Source organism: Equus caballus, chromosome 19 (assembly GCF_041296265.1).
Source record: "Equus caballus isolate H_3958 breed thoroughbred chromosome 19, TB-T2T, whole genome shotgun sequence".
Taxonomy (NCBI): Eukaryota; Metazoa; Chordata; class Mammalia; order Perissodactyla; family Equidae; genus Equus; species Equus caballus.
In genome coordinates, this window is record NC_091702.1 from 33,771,187 (window position 1) to 33,787,031 (window position 15,845).

The 15,845-nt window shown below is 37.3% G+C and overlaps 1 protein-coding gene across 15 annotated transcripts in view; it reads left to right on the forward strand.

Annotated features, from left to right (window-relative positions):
- The window catches only part of MAP3K13 (mitogen-activated protein kinase kinase kinase 13), a 165,042-nt gene that overhangs the window by 117,942 nt on the left and 31,255 nt on the right, over window positions 1-15,845 (forward strand). For all 15 annotated transcript variants that reach the window (XR_011428778.1, XR_011428777.1, XR_011428779.1 and 12 more), the window contains 3 exons: window positions 2,502-3,061; window positions 10,173-10,356; window positions 15,419-15,610. Coding sequence is in view for 11 of the 15 variants with exons in the window: in XM_070242661.1 (XP_070098762.1) it covers window positions 2,587-3,061; window positions 10,173-10,356; window positions 15,419-15,610 (851 nt within the window). In the remaining 4 variants the exon portion in view is untranslated. The remainder of the gene's footprint in view (window positions 1-2,501; window positions 3,062-10,172; window positions 10,357-15,418; window positions 15,611-15,845) is intronic.

Sequence of the window (15,845 nt, forward strand, 5' to 3'; positions counted from 1 at the left end):
CCATGTCTAACCAATCACTAGATCTTTCCAAGTCTACCTCTTATCTCTTCATTGCCATTGCTACTGCCTTGATTCAGCCCCTCATCATTTCTTATTGAACTCCTGCTCCTCATTAATATCTTCACCTTCAATCCAACTTCTACTTCTGTAGATGTGATTTTAAATTACAAATCTGACCAAATCTCTCTTCCACTTAAAATTCCTTAATGGCTCTCTGTTCTCTTGAGAATAAAATCCAAAAGCTTTAGCTTGTCATACAGATCCACCATATTCTGACCTTTGCCCACCTTTAATAAGAACTATCGCCTGCTGCTCCCCCATACTACCTGGAATACCTAGTCTCACTTTCTTAGTGATCACTGGTTCACCCTCCAATTCAAACAAAATTTCCTCTATGACATCTGTAGACATATTTGATGTTTATTTTTCTGAGCTCCCACAGCACCTTGTACATGTCTGTGTACCATGTCTAGCCATATGGCTGTTATTATCTATTGGTCTTTCCCTCCAAATTGTAAGTTCCTAAAGTGTAGGAACCTATGTACCATTCATTAATGCCTAATACATTGTATAGCATGTAATAGGAGCTCAATAAGGGTTTAAGTGAATGAATAAGAGTTCAAAGGATTGAGTATTTTCATTGGTTCACTCACACAAATTAGTCGTAGGGTATGGAAATTTTAAAAAAGCTTAAAATTTGGGTCTCAGTAATGAAGATAAGAAATTAGTAAAATAAGGATGGTTTATTTTTATCCCTATCCCCCAGTATAGGATACTTTGACTCCTTATCAACTCCCAGATAAAATCCAGATCTCTTAGCCTAGCTTACAAAGCTATTTACAATCTAGCCTCTGACTTCATCTCTATCCTTACCTTTCTCTATACACACACATATAATCTACATTCCAGTCATTTAGATTTCTCGTCTGTTCCATAGTCTTTAATCCCTCCATGCCCTCATTCATAGTTTCCCCACACCTGTAGTACCCTCTCCCTCTTCTTTCACTCACCCCTTTCCCGCCTGACTGATGAATTTCTACACTTCCTTCAAAGTGATCAATGGTTACCACCTTTGGGCAGCTGTCCCTGAAACTAATCCTCCCTCTTCTGTGCTCTCAGAGCCCTTGGTTGATTATTGTAAGCACTGTACTGTCAATCTTTATTGGTCTGTCTTTTGTTCCCTTTGCAAAGTGAGATCATCCTCATGCCCAGGCCTCTAACACATTCTAGATGCTTGATACAGTGAGAAGGAAAGAAGAACTGTTTTTTGGGATTTGCAAAAAAAGTAAATTTCTGATAAGAGTCATATGTTGAATAAATTTAAGGTTGACTTTGCATCATCTGGCCAATCTAGAACAATTCCATGTCTTTATTTTCAGAGATTAGGTAGTTCTGAGAAATTGGTGCTAATGGACAGATCAGAAGCAAAGAACAAGTTTAAAGAGCTGGAGCTTAGTTATGTTGCCCCAGATTTGGTGCAGTACAGTAAAAACAAATTTTATATGTTAGGAATTTGTCTTGTCACATAAGACATTTATCTACATGACTTAATAATGCCTTAGAAAGTAAAGCAATGTACCAGTGGATAAGACATTAAAGCAAAGAGAAGGATGAGCAGTGATTTCTAATAACACAGAATGTAGTTTCTAATAAAAATATATTTATCAGAACACTTAATTTCTCTTTGGGAAGGGAAACAATTTTTTATTTCTGATTATAAACGTAATACATATATCTTAGTTTGTTCAGTCTGCTATAACAAAAATACCATAGACTAGATGGCTCAAACAACAAACATTTACTTCTCATAGTTCTGAAGGCTAGGACATCCAAGATCAAGGCACTGGCAGATTCAGTATCTGGTGAGGGCCTACTTCCTTTTCGTAATAGCCACCTTCTCACTGTGTCCTCACATGGCAGAAGAGAAAAGGGAGCTTTCTGGGGTCTCTTTTATAAGAACACTAGTCCCATTCATGAAGGCTCCACCAACATGACCTAATTACCTCCCAAACGCCCCACCTCCAGATATCATCACAATAGGGATTGGGTTTCAACATTCAATTTTGGGGAGACACAAACATTCAGTCTATAGCAACACATTAATACAGAATGCTTGGAATATCTTGAAAAACACAGCGATATAAACCCCTCCCAAATCTAACCACCTAGAATTAGCTATTGTTAATTCTTCAGATGTATCCTTCCAGTCTTTTTTCTTGTATTTGTTTTTGTATCCTTTTAAATAAAAAATTTAAAAACAGTTTATGTTGTATATATTGTTCTACCCTATTGTTTATATTAATATGTCATGAACATTTTCTCATGTTGGTAAACACTCTTCTACAACATGCTTTTTAATTGCTGCACAGTATTCCATCATATGGATATATACCACTGTTTAACCAGTCCTCATTGTTTCAATGTTTTTGTTATAAACAGAAGTATGGTAGTGCGGTTGACTAAAGAAAGGTGATCTCATGTCCTCCTCCTGTTTTCCCCAGGTTTTGGAGCCCTCTCTTACATCAGAACTCTGTTCTAATAATCCTCTGAGTGTCATCTCAGGATCTTGGGCATACCCATGGCACGATGGCTGACCCTCAGGAGCACCTGAGCTGCTCCTCCTCCCCACACTTACCCTTGAGTGAAAACAAAACCTTCAATGGACTACAAGATGAACTCGCACCAATGGGGAGCCACCCTTCACCCAAGCTCCTTAAGGACCAACAGGAAAAGGGAGTGGTGCAAACAGAGCTAACTGAGGGCATGAACAGCCCCATCACCACGACAGTGTTGACAAGTGTAAGCGAGGATTCCAGGGACCAGTTTGAGAACAGTGTCCTTCAGCTAAGGGAACAAGATGAATCAGAGATGGCCATGTCTCAGGGGAACAGCAACACTGTGGATGGAGAGAGCACGAGTGGAACTGAAGACATCAAGATTCAGTTCAGCAGGTCGGGCAGCAGCAGTGGTGGGTTTCTTGAAGGACTATTTGGATGCTTAAGGCCTGTCTGGAATATCATTGGGAAGGCATATTCCACTGATTACAAATTACAGCAACAAGGTAAGCTAGAGTATGGACCTGGAAGGTATTTCCTGTGTAAACACACCACCATCATTAACTAGATAACCTTTGACCTGTGGATAAATTAAAGAACTAGGGTCAGATGAATACCCCATATCCATTTCCTATAGACCTTGTGAATGGAACAGATTCACATTTGCTGAGTCTTTTTTAGTCAAAGCCCATCTTTTGTGGTTGTCCAGTCCAGCGGTGTCCAAAGTAGAGTACATTTAAGACAATCGATGGCGTTATGAGGAAGAAAATGTTAGAGCTCCTATTCCTTTTATCTCATCATTTACAATTTCTATTTTCATGCATGTTTTCATATATAGTTGGTATTTTAATAAAGTTGTACAGCTATATAATTTATTAAAAAATCACATAGTGAGTGCCTGTTTAAAAATTTTTTATTGAAAGTTTGTACAATCAGAAAGTCTGATGGTCACTGGACTAATTCAAAATCAGACAGAAGCCTGAAGATTGCAGACCTGTCTTAGGTTAGTAAAAAGGAATTATCTTCTTACAGACATGGCACAGAAAGCTCACATTTTGAGAAAAAAAACAAAATATCTAACCAATCTTGAGAAGCTTTATTATTTCTAGATTCCACAGCTTTTTAAAAAGTAAATTTTTAGCTCCCATCGTTGTGTAACATGTATATTCATATAGTCCAATTCAAGCCCTATGCTTTTGAAGCAAAGAAAACACATGGCCCTAATGTTCTTTATAACTTTACTTATGTTCTTTAAAAGAAGTTTTGTTTCCTGATAACAAAAGTAATTCATGTAGAAAATTTGGAAAATACAGGCAAGTTCCAAAAAATAGTTAAAGTAATCCATGATTCCCAGTCTCCTGAGAATAACCACCACTAATGTTTTTGGTATATATCACGTTAGTCTATTTGTGTGTGTGTGCTTTAAAAAAATAATCATACTGTTTTGTAAGTTTTTTACTTCATATTATGAACATTTCCCATATCGTGAAATATATTTCTTCAGCATCATTTTAATGGCTGCATAATATTAACTTATGTGAACGTGCCAATATTTATTTAAGCAATACTCTATTCCTTGACACTTACTTTTCTTGCTATTTTTAGTGATTATAAGCTACACTGCAACGAAAATCTGTCTGTTATTTAATTTTCGCACACATCTTTGTTTACGCCTTAGGATAAATTCCTAGAAGAAGTGTGGTTGAGTTCAAAAGGTTTATTGTTTTTAAGGCTTTTGATGCATATCTTTGTAGCCTTATGTAAATAATCCCGTTGTTATGAGTTATCTCATCAAGAAATTCTGGAAAGGAAAACCATGGACCAGAAATGAGATTGTTTTGTTTGTTTTATAACAATGTTGGAGTCTATGACCCTCCCTTAAAAATTATTCATCTCTTTTAGTCAAGACTACTGACAGCTTTTCCACAACAGCCAATCAACATCAGTCACCATTAACCACTTTTTTCACGGATTCTACTTTTCCTATTTCTGAAATACTTTCTCCTAAACCAATACCAACTTCCCTCTCTCCCTTCCCCACAAATGTATTGGGATTTACTGACAAATCTATCAATTCCAGGTATACTTTTCAAGATTTGTCGACCACAGCATTCATCCCTGCTCCATGTAGAAATTCTTTGTCAGTCCCTGGGTTTTGTCTGTCCATCTTTCCCTCTTTCATGCATACTCTCATACCTTGCACATTCCACTCGTTTTTCCCCTCCATGATCTTAAGGTTTCAAGGAAATTAAAAAGTTATTCCTTGTCACAAAGAGGTTGGAGACTCCTATGTTAAACAGTATTATTATTTTTTAAACTGGAAATAATGATAAGCACAAAGAGGAAAATAAAAATCACTTGTCATCCCCAAACCAGAGATAACTACCCTTAATTTATTATTTTTTGAAAGTTCCTCTTCTCTGCTTAGACACAAAACCTACTAATATCTACTTGTGCAATAAACTACATTTGGTTTTTAGGGTCTTAACTTGTCTAATCTCAGTTATTTTGGTAGTAATTTGAAGGTCTCAGGATCTAAATGCAACATTGAGGTTGAGACTCATAAAGAGAAATAACATCCTGTATCTGTTGAAAGGAGGCTTAAAAATTTGTTTTGTTGTTCTATAAACTTGTATTTAATTTGTCTTCCACTTGATTCTGTGACTTTCAGAAAGGCTTATTTCAGGAATAAATAAGAAACAGGCCTGGTCAGCTTAAGCTTACAGGGTACAGCAGCTGCCTGACTCGTCAGCAGATGACAAGAATCTTACTGTGGGCTGGTGTTGCTGTGGGCCACGAAGGAGGTTTGCTAGCCAGAAACTAAGTGTAGTTTTTTCCTTGTCAGTTCTGGGATCAGGGAGCTAATCTTTAATCCTGGATTATAGTCAACCACAGGATAGCACATATAACAGATGTGTGCTTGCATTTGGTACTTATGAGGAAATTTCACTAGATTTTTAAAAAATTTTAATGATGTCTTCATCTCCCATTTAGTATGTTGGTAGTGAAGTCCAAGTAAGGTAGTATGTGTAATTGGCATCTTTTATTGCCAAATAGTTCCTAGTCTCAAAGCAAGTATTGTCATAGACGTGTATGAATAAACAAAGAAGAACTTATGCATTAAAGTGGGTGGGCATGTGGTTTTTTCTCAGTCCTAGGGATCATGGTGGATATTGGAATTAAGACAGTAGTCATAGGATGAGTCAGAGAGAAGATAAAAGCTGGGAAAGAGTACCCGTGGGACAGATGTAAAAGCAGCAAAAAGTCTGGGGCTAACCCTGGAGAGAGCACAGCCGTTTCTATTATTATGAGGTTAGTTATCTTGCTCGTCAGTGATCTAGGCCTCCAATTTTGCACATCCTTATTGCTAATGTTCTTTTTCTGATGTTTTCCTGTTCCTTGGCTCCCTCCTGGATGTTGGGACAGGACAGAGAGGATTAAATCACATCGATCAATTTTACTTCTGGTAATCAGTTCTAGTAAAAAGATTGATGGGAAGGTGTTTAAGTACTACTTTCTTTTACATTCTGTGTTCTTGAATTACCAAGGCTATCCCTTACATTTTTCCATGGATAATTAAGACTTGACTGAACATAGCTGAATAACACAGGCATGAGCTACTGCTCGTAGAGGGATATTTTCTTATGACAATATCTTCAGCCTTTGGTATGTGAGTACCAAATATATTTATCATTTGTATTTTAATAATTTATTTCTCATTTTATAAAAATACTAAAAGGCATATTTATAAAAAAGATAATAAGTTACAATGTAAGCATTATAAAATGACATGAAAAGAAAGGGTTATTTAACAAATTGTCTTGGAATCACTAAATAACAATATGGAAAATTTAATTTACATCTGTCCTCACATAATACACCAAGATAAACTCCAGCTAGATGTAAGGGTTAAATTTTTTTTTTATTGTGGTCATAATAGCTTATAACATACTGAGATTTCAGTTGTACATTATTATTTATCATACACCTTATAAGTGTGCCCCTTCACCCCTTGTGTCCACTGTCCACTCCCCTGTCCCCGGTAACCACTAATTTGTCCTCTTTGTCTGTAAGTTTGTTTATATTCCACATATGAGTGAAATCATATGGTGTTTGTCTTTCTCCATCTGGCTTATTTCACTTAACATGATGCCCTCAAGGTTCATCCATGTGGTTGCAAATGGGATGATTTCGTCTTTTTTATGGCTGAGCAGTATTCCATTGTATATACATACGACATCTTTATCCAGTCATCAGTCAATGGGCACTTGGGTGGCTTCCACGTCTTGGCTATTGTGAATAGTGCTGCAATGAACATAGGGGTGCATAAGTCTCTTTGAATTATTAATTAAACTTTTAAGAAATCAACTATAGATCACTCTTAGAAGATAGATTAGGCAGTAGAAGAAATTACAAAAGAAATGACAGGTGACTATAAAAATATTTTGTTCAAAAAATAATGAAAGAAAAAGGCTTTTATAAAATAGTCCTTTCATGCATTCAAAGTAATAGAAAGAAAGCTCCTTCAGGTTTGTGACAACTACAAGACCCTAATAGATAAATGGACAAAGGATAAATTCAACAATTCATACAAAGCAGATGTGAGTATTAAAACAAATGGAGAGAAAATATTCTACATCACTGGCAAATTAATGCAAACTTATGAAACATTATTTTATACCTAATTAAATGAGCACTAAAAAGTAATTGACAATATTCATTGCTGGCAAAGTTGTAGGAAAAGGGACAAATTCCTATGTTGCTTCCATCAGCAAAAACTAGCAAAATCCTCTTAGATAGCAGATTGGAATATATACCAAGAGCCAGGAAATTGTACTCTTTAACCTAAGGATTAAGCTTGAGGAAATAATATAAAGAAGGAAAAAAATGTCAAATTTAAATTAGCAAACGAAAATATGGAAACTTAAATACAAAAAAAGGTAAGAGGGTACAGTAAACAATTATTAAAGCTTATAATAAAAACTCAATACATAATACACAAAAAAGTAGAAAAAACTATACATCACAGACAACTTTTTTGTTTGATACAGTTTGATTAAGGTATAATTGATTTACAATATATTATACATATTTAAAGTATACAATTTGATAAATTTTGACATATGTATATACCCTTGAAACATTGCCACAATCAAGATAATGAACATATCCATCACTGCCCAAAATTTCCTCCTGTCCCTTTCTCTCACCTCTGACCTCTGCTACCCCATCCCAGTGCAATCACAGACCTGTTTATTGTTGTTGTTGTTGTTTGTTTATTGAAGTCATATTGGCTTATGACACTGTCAATTTCAGGTGCCCATCATTATATTCCAGTTTCTTTATAGATTGCATCGTGATAACCACCACTAGTCTAGTTTTTATCTATCCCAATATATATGTGTCCCTTTATGCCCCGTCTGCTTCTCCTCTGGTAACCGCTAATCTGTTCTCCTGATCTACATCCCACACAGCTGTTACATCACTGTATACATATGAGCAAAGACTAGGCGAGAAGATGAAAACTGAATATGGGATGGGATTTCAGATAAAATATGTGTTTTTCTATTTTTTCTTATATTTTCCAATGTTTCTAGTATTTAACAGTAAATAAAGATTGAGTAAATAAGAAAAAAAGACACTCAAAGATTGTCTAATTTTAAGTTATTTTATTAAAAATTAGCATAATTTGGACTTTAACAAAGTTATTCAGAGAAATATTATATTCTTGCCCAGAATCCAGGAATAGGACTTTATTCAACCCCTAGAAGGTCAAAATGACACTGTGTTCAGTTCTTCTCTGGACCCCTAATGAGTAACACTCTCTTACAGTGTGTCATCAATACTCCCGTGCTGTGCGAGCTGCACCAATAAGCCTGTGGGGACCAAAGTGAGACTGTTTGAGCCACTTCATACACGTCAGCCATTAGAAACCATAAAGATGTTGAAAACAGTGAAGTCTGTAACTTACTGTTTTCCCCCAAATCTCACTTGGTATCGTTTGTTTCTTTGGTGATTTCGTATTTGTGAGCTATTTGTATTTAGAGAGATTTATTTTTATATAGCATCTAATGAATTTCAGTAGAGCAGACACCTTTAATACTGTTCATATCAGAAGAGTGGGACGAATGCCCCTGCTCTAAACCACCCTCACTATAATTTTTTCTGCTTATTTTGAAGGTCATGTTTTAACCATTGTAATGGAAAACCACATTTTACTAAGAACGTACAGAATTTCTTTTCTCTTATGGTAGAGAAAATTAGAAAAGAAGGAAGTGTGGTCCCCTGCTAGATACTGATGAGCTCTTTCTGCTCTTGCTTCATCAGCGTAGTAGAAAGTGAGATGATTTGCTTCAAGACCGGAATATCTTCAAAGCTAACTCCACACTACCTTGTTCAGTGTTCCGCAAACAGTGGCCTTTTACCGACGGGTGATCTGATGAGAATCTCTCATAACCTTTGACACTGTCATCATCCTTCTCCTCACTCCATGGGGCTCTGAGCTCTTTGATGTTCATTTCTGGCCAGTGCAGTGATAATGCACTGGTAAAAAGTGGGACAAGGAGAAGGATCAGTGGATTATATTCTTTTTAAGTTTCATGAGATTAAAGCACATATTGATGCAGTTTTTGAAGTGCTTTACTTAAAGTAGCATTGTATTCATTATAAAAGTAATATAGCCTATTGTAAAAAAATTTTTAATACAGAAAAGGATAAAGAACATAATATGAATCAACAATAATACCAACACTTAGAAATGACCATTGTTACGTTTTTGGTGCAAAAAATCAAACTCTAAGAAAAAGAGAAACTTGAAAATACTGCATCTATATGGGTAAGCATGTCATAACTAGTGACCCTTTCAGTTACTTCATGAGAGGCAGTGTGGTATAGTGGAGAAAGCACTGTCCCTGGAATCAGCCAATTCTGGATTTCTAGGCCCTGTTCTGCCCTTTACCAACTATATGACCTTGGGTAGGTTACTTAACTATCCTATGCCTTAGTTTTCTCATCTTTAAATAACCATAATAAGGCCAGAGTTGTAGGATTATTGTAAAATTTAAACACATGAGATATGTAAAGCACTATGCTAGTGTCTGGCATAAAGTAAGTACTCAATAAAAGGTAAATACTATGTAAGTATTATGGATAATTAGGTCCTTAGGAGAGTATCATTGAAAATTCATTCATCAAGGATTAATTGAGCATCTGCACTAGAAATTCAAAGAGGAATAAAGCAACACTTATAATAGCTGACAGGGTAGGGATAGTGGTGTAGAGACAAATGGGTGAACTGACTGAACATGCAAGCTTGCAGTGAGGAGGTGGGGCTGCGGGAGAGTCAGGATGTGTTTTGTTTGGAGGAGAGTGTGTTGGAGATCTCTGATCTGCTTGTTTTCACTGGTTAAAAATTGATACTAATACATGTGCATATCTGATCTATAGTATCAGGGTCCATAGAAAGATTATATCTTTTGGCTAGTTACCAGGTGGGAGACAAAAGGTAGAGGTCATTTTGGGTGATGGTGAAGTTGGTGCCTTCGGAGTGGCCTTGTAGAATGGTCCCTGGGCAAATTCTGAGATCTCTTGAAGCTTGTTTCTCGCTTGTGTGCCTAGATACTTGGGAAGTGCCATTTGAGGAGATCTCAGAGCTGCAGTGGCTGGGTAGTGGAGCCCAAGGAGCTGTCTTCTTGGGCAAGTTCCGAGCGGAGGAGGTGGCCATCAAGAAAGTGAGAGAGCAGAATGAGACGGATATCAAGCATTTGAGGAAGTTGAAGCACCCTAACATCATCGCTTTCAAGTAGGTCAAGGCATTGTTTTTCTTTTTTAAAGAAATAGAGAGATTTTCTTTCCCCCTAATATATACATTTAAGTTCCTGCTTTGAAATATCTGTTAAGAACACTCTATTGACTTAGCACTGTGCTAGGTGCTTTGGGAGAGTACCAAAGAACTATTAAATTACAGTCATGTCTTTAACAATTTCATAATCTAGCAATTCTTTTTGCCAGAGCGCATGCTGTTTGGAAGGGATGTACATGGGACAGACAGAGAGAAGGTGGATTTCTGCCCAGCAGCAAGATCTGCTGAATCAACCTAATTTTTTTTTAAGATTTTATTTTTCCTTTTTCTCCCCAAAGCCCCCTGATACATAGTTGTGTATTTTTAGTTGTGAGTCCATCTAGTTGTGGCATGTGGGACGCTGCCTCAGCATGACCTGACAAGCGGTGCCATGTCCACGCGCAGGATCTGAACCAGCAAAACCCTGGGTTGCCGAAGTGGAGCACGCAAACTTAACCACTCAGCCATGGGCCGGCCCCTCAACTTAATTTATTAACAGGGTGTCAGAGATCACTTCGAGATAATCTGAACGTCCTAAAATTCATTTCAATAAACAAAGATAACATCTGAAGTGATCAGAGAATAATTAGTCCCTGTCTAATAGATACGTATTTTTTATTAGTTTCTATTAGTATGCCTTCTTAAATATTGACTTGTAATAACAGTTACCTTCAGAGTGTTTCTCTGTGCTTCAGGTTTTGCTAGATCCCTTTTTCAAGTGATGCCAAACACTCAGCTTTCTAAATCTAATGATAGTAGAGTTATTGATGATAGTAAGTTACGTGCTGTTTTTCACAAAGTAGTTGTTTTCAAGAGTGTGTGAACATATCTTTCTGGTTTAGACCATTATTTTTATAATATTGGCAGGGATCCCTAGCAAAAGGGGGAGGCTCAAAGGTAAATTTGTGGAAATCACCAAATTTGGCAGTGTTGAGCTCTAAATATGTGTAATCTCCTCTGCCTGCACTTCTCCCTTGAGTTTTCTCTTTTCCCAGCCTTCAAATTTTGCCCTAGGCTTGAACAAATAAATGGTGAGTGGATTTAGAGGCGGGAAGGTGAAGAGCAGGAAAGGTAGCCTTTAGGTGGGATGAAAGTTTAGAAACTAGAACTTGTTATATATTTTATATATATATTTCCACCCTGCAAAATAGTACGACCAATGAGGTCACATTAAAAGTGAAATAACTTACACATCTCCCTTCCCTGAATTAGGAGAAATTTCTCCCAGCTCCAAGAGAGATCCTTTTCTTAATAAAACTCTCATTATAAACCTAAACATGTCATATGATTATTTTTACTTGGAATCACATCCCCAAAGTAAGGAATAGAAACCTTGGGTACAGGTTTTGTAGATTGGGTTTAAATGAGTATTGAAGTTGAGTTTTGATTCCCAAACAAGACGCCTTATTAGAGAGAAGAGGTGTGAAAAGGTGAGAAGCATTCAACTGAGATACTAAACCAAGTGCTTGGATTCATTTCCTTGTAGAAGGAACATCCATGCAGAGGATGAGGGAGAGAGCTTCAGTCACTGTACTGATTCAATCATTGGTTGCCCTAGTAGGGCCAGGAGGATGTAAGACTAAAACAAAATGCTATGGAGACCAATTATAATCTTTCCAAAGATGATAAATTTCAAGAGACAATAGGAAGATTATTTTTAAGCAGACAGACTATCAGAGACTTGCTTCTTTCCTTCATTTTACTTACTGAGAGGGTCATCACTTCCAGGATGCTACATCATCCGAAATGAGAGGAAGAGCCTTCCATTTAAATAAACTTTTAGGCTTAGATCACTAGGATGCTGGGTTTGAGACACTGAATATTATATAGATTAGCGTGGCTTTTTGGCCTCCTGAAATGAACTAGGCTGTGAATCCCAGATACAAGGGCTTTCCAGAAGGATGTCCTGGGTAACGGAAGGTAGAAATGTGTCCTAAGAGGATGGGTGTGAGAAGCTTTATTTTTCCTTCCTTTCTTTTGCTTCTTTCCTTTTTCCTCCCAGTCTTTTCCCCACTTCACCCTTCTGCCCCTCCTACCTGCATATGCAGTTTTCAGCATTTTGAACAAGTATTGCCCTGCTGGTGCCCAACTCTTTAGCCTGAAGATGCTTGAATAGTCTTTACCTCTCCACGGAAAACAATAGTGAGACTGTGTCCCTGCCCATTACACCATGCTCTTGAGGCATTGTGCAGTGTTGTGTTTGCAGCCATCTGTGCCATGTGTTGCTTGGCCAATGAATCATTCAGGACCGTCTGGAAGATATGAAGGCATGATGAGATTTTACTGTGTCTCTCTGGATACTGATTTCTGTGCTTATGGCTTCTTTTGAAGTTAGTAAGAACCACGTACAGAAGGGGAAGTGCAAGAAAAGAACACTATATTCTTTTTTTCTTCCAATTTTTTTAAAGTAATTTTTTAAGAAAACCCAACCTAACTGTTCCTAATGGAATTGAGTGCCAAGGGGAAGAAAAGGTAGCAATTAGAAGTGATTATAGAGCTGCTATTTATAGCTACTAAGAAGCCTTGTCATAGTACAGGGCTGATGGAATGATTGCTTCTCATTCCTCAGTCAAGAAAGATGAAAAGTGCATAACATCACTGTTAGACCCTTTCTGTCTATGTTTGTGTGACAAGTCAAACGGAGTTGAATAAGATGCTCACTAGTTTCAAACAAATATTTATTTTGCTTCTTCATCACATTACATTATTTCTTCCTTGGTCATTATTTCTCTGAAATGAAATGAAATTGTTTGTTTGTAGTTGCTGTATACTTGTGCTCCGCTGAGGTTTCCTAAAAGTCAAGTAACAGAAAGTTGAAAAAGATTTTTCATTAAAAATCAAGATGAGAATTCTGGGTAGCTTAGGAAATGATAGGGGAGTAATAGCAATAGCTTTGTGGCATTTGACAGGCACATCAAGGCAGCGAAAATGAAGCCTAATTATACTTCTTCTTTACCTGCTGCTGTTAAGACTTTCGCATGATCACAAGTCATGGCCTCTAAATTCTTTCATCACTTACAACAGCCTAAGAGATAGGGCACAAATTCGTAGCCGGCTGAGGACTTCAGCTGGGAGTCTGGTAGATAGAATATTTTCATAACTTCTCCAGAAAGTTTTGAAGGAAGGCATACATACCACTAAGAGATGAGACACAGAGAACTGCATATGGTAATTTTTCTTCCCTTTCCTCCTCCTCAGAACAAAACTGTGAAGTAGAGTTAATAAGATATTCCCACTCGTATAAGGTAACAATATTAATATAGGAATCCCCAGTATGCTTGTCTGTACAGAAGTTAAAAAGCTAAAAGGGAGGCAGTGTAGCACAGTGAGTGGAAAGAGCACGGGCTTTGAAGTTAGACAGACTGGATTTGAATCCCAGCTCTGTCCTTTATTAGTTGTCTGATCTAGAGCAAGTCACTTTCCCTCTCTGAGCCTTACCTGTAAAAACGGAAAAGGTAATATCTGTCTTACAACGGTTTGGGGCAGATTAAATGAAACAATTACATAAACATGTAAACATGCCTGAGAAATAGATGTTCTTTCACGTTAGTGCCCTTGCTCCTACCTCTGGCCTCTGTACATGCTTGTGTGAAGGCTTTATCAGTAAAGAAAGTTCAGGTGAAGTTAAATATTTGTTAAGGACTTGCTGGGAACTTCTAGGCCATGTGGTAGAAAGAAAAGAACTTGAAGACCTTTCCCTTCCAGGAGCTTTTAATCTGTATGGAGAGAAAAGAACTGCATGTAAAAAACTAATGGCTGCTAAGTAGCATAGGAATTTAGAGAAGAGAAAGATCTTTTTAGACTGGAATAATCAGGAAAGGCTTCATGGAAGATGTAGGAAGTGATGGAAATATAGGCTGCATAGATGTATAATACATTATATAACATTTTTATTCTAAACAGAAATGTTTTTCAAAGACTATATACTGTAGGAAATAGACTCTTTTTTGGTCCTCAGTCTAGTTAGTTATCTTAAATTTGAGTAGTTTAAAATTCAACCACTAATAGTAAAAATAGCAATAATTTATTTGCATTCTCTCTTTCTGTATGCTATACATAAAACCTTCTATTTAATTTTAAAAGGAAGATATTTAAATTATTCTTAACGATGTAAAACAACACAAGATCCAGCCTATACAAGTCTCAGGGAAGGGCGCTCTTCGTCCCAGAGTGGAACGGTCCCACAGAAAGAGCGCTGGACACAGCTCAGCTTGTAGATATCTGGAATGACCGAAACGAAGTGAAATTGTATGCATGATAGAGAAACCTGCAGACCAGAGGGGTCTTAATGGTAACTTAAGGATCAGGAAAGATTATCTATATGTATTTTAAAAACAATATGGGTAGAGCCAGCCCTGCTGGCCTAGTGGTTAAAGTTCGGCACACTCCTCTCTGGCAGCCCAGGTTCAGTTCCCGGGCAGGGAACCACACCACTCATCTGTCAGTAGCCATGCTGTGTCAGCAGTTCACATAGAAGAACTAGAAGGACTTACAACTAGAATATACAACTATGTCAGGGCTTCGGGGAGGAAGAAAAAAACAATAATAATATGGATGGAGAACTGGTCTTTATTAAATTTATTAAATATTCTTTTTCTTTTAATGCCTTCTTCAGGGAGATTACTATTTGCTGAGGCCTCTATAGCCTTCCTTAGCCAGGAGGACTGTTCACAATACACACGCTTTTTTTTTTTTTTGAGGAAGATTAGCCCTGAGCTAACATCTGCCACCAATCCTCCTCTTTTTGCTGAGGAAGATTGGCCCTGAGCTAACATGCATGCCCATCTTCCTCTACTATTTTTTTTATATGTGGGACGCCTGCCACAGCATGGCTTGACAAGTGGTGCTAGGTCCGCACCCAGGATCCGAACTGGCAAACCCTGGGCTGCCAAAGTGGAACATGCGAACTTAACTGCTGCACCACCGGGCTGGCCCCTATTAAATATTCTTGAAATATAAATATGTATACACGTATGTTTGTATGTATGTGTGTATTATATATGTGTTTGTGTTTTCTTGAAAGGGGTGTTTGTACTCAGGCCCCATGTTATTGTATCATCATGGAATACTGTGCCCATGGACAGCTCTACGAGGTTTTGCGAGCTGGCAGGAAGATCACGCCTCGATTGCTAGTAGACTGGTCCACGGGAATTGCAAGCGGAATGAATTATTTGCACCTCCATAAAATTATTCATCGTGATCTCAAATCACCTAAGTGAGTTCTGGAGCTAACTTTTTAGTCATTTTGTTTTATTGCTTTGAAATAAGGAACTTTATCAACATAGTTGAAGTTTTCAGACATCATACTTTCAGTTCAGTTTAAATCAGCATAGTGGATAATTCTATCTGCATGTTTGGGGGATTATTGTTGACCTACTTACTTACTATATGGCAGATATGTCCAGACACCTGACAGTAATTTCCCCTTTCTGTTGCTTTTTAATTGTACA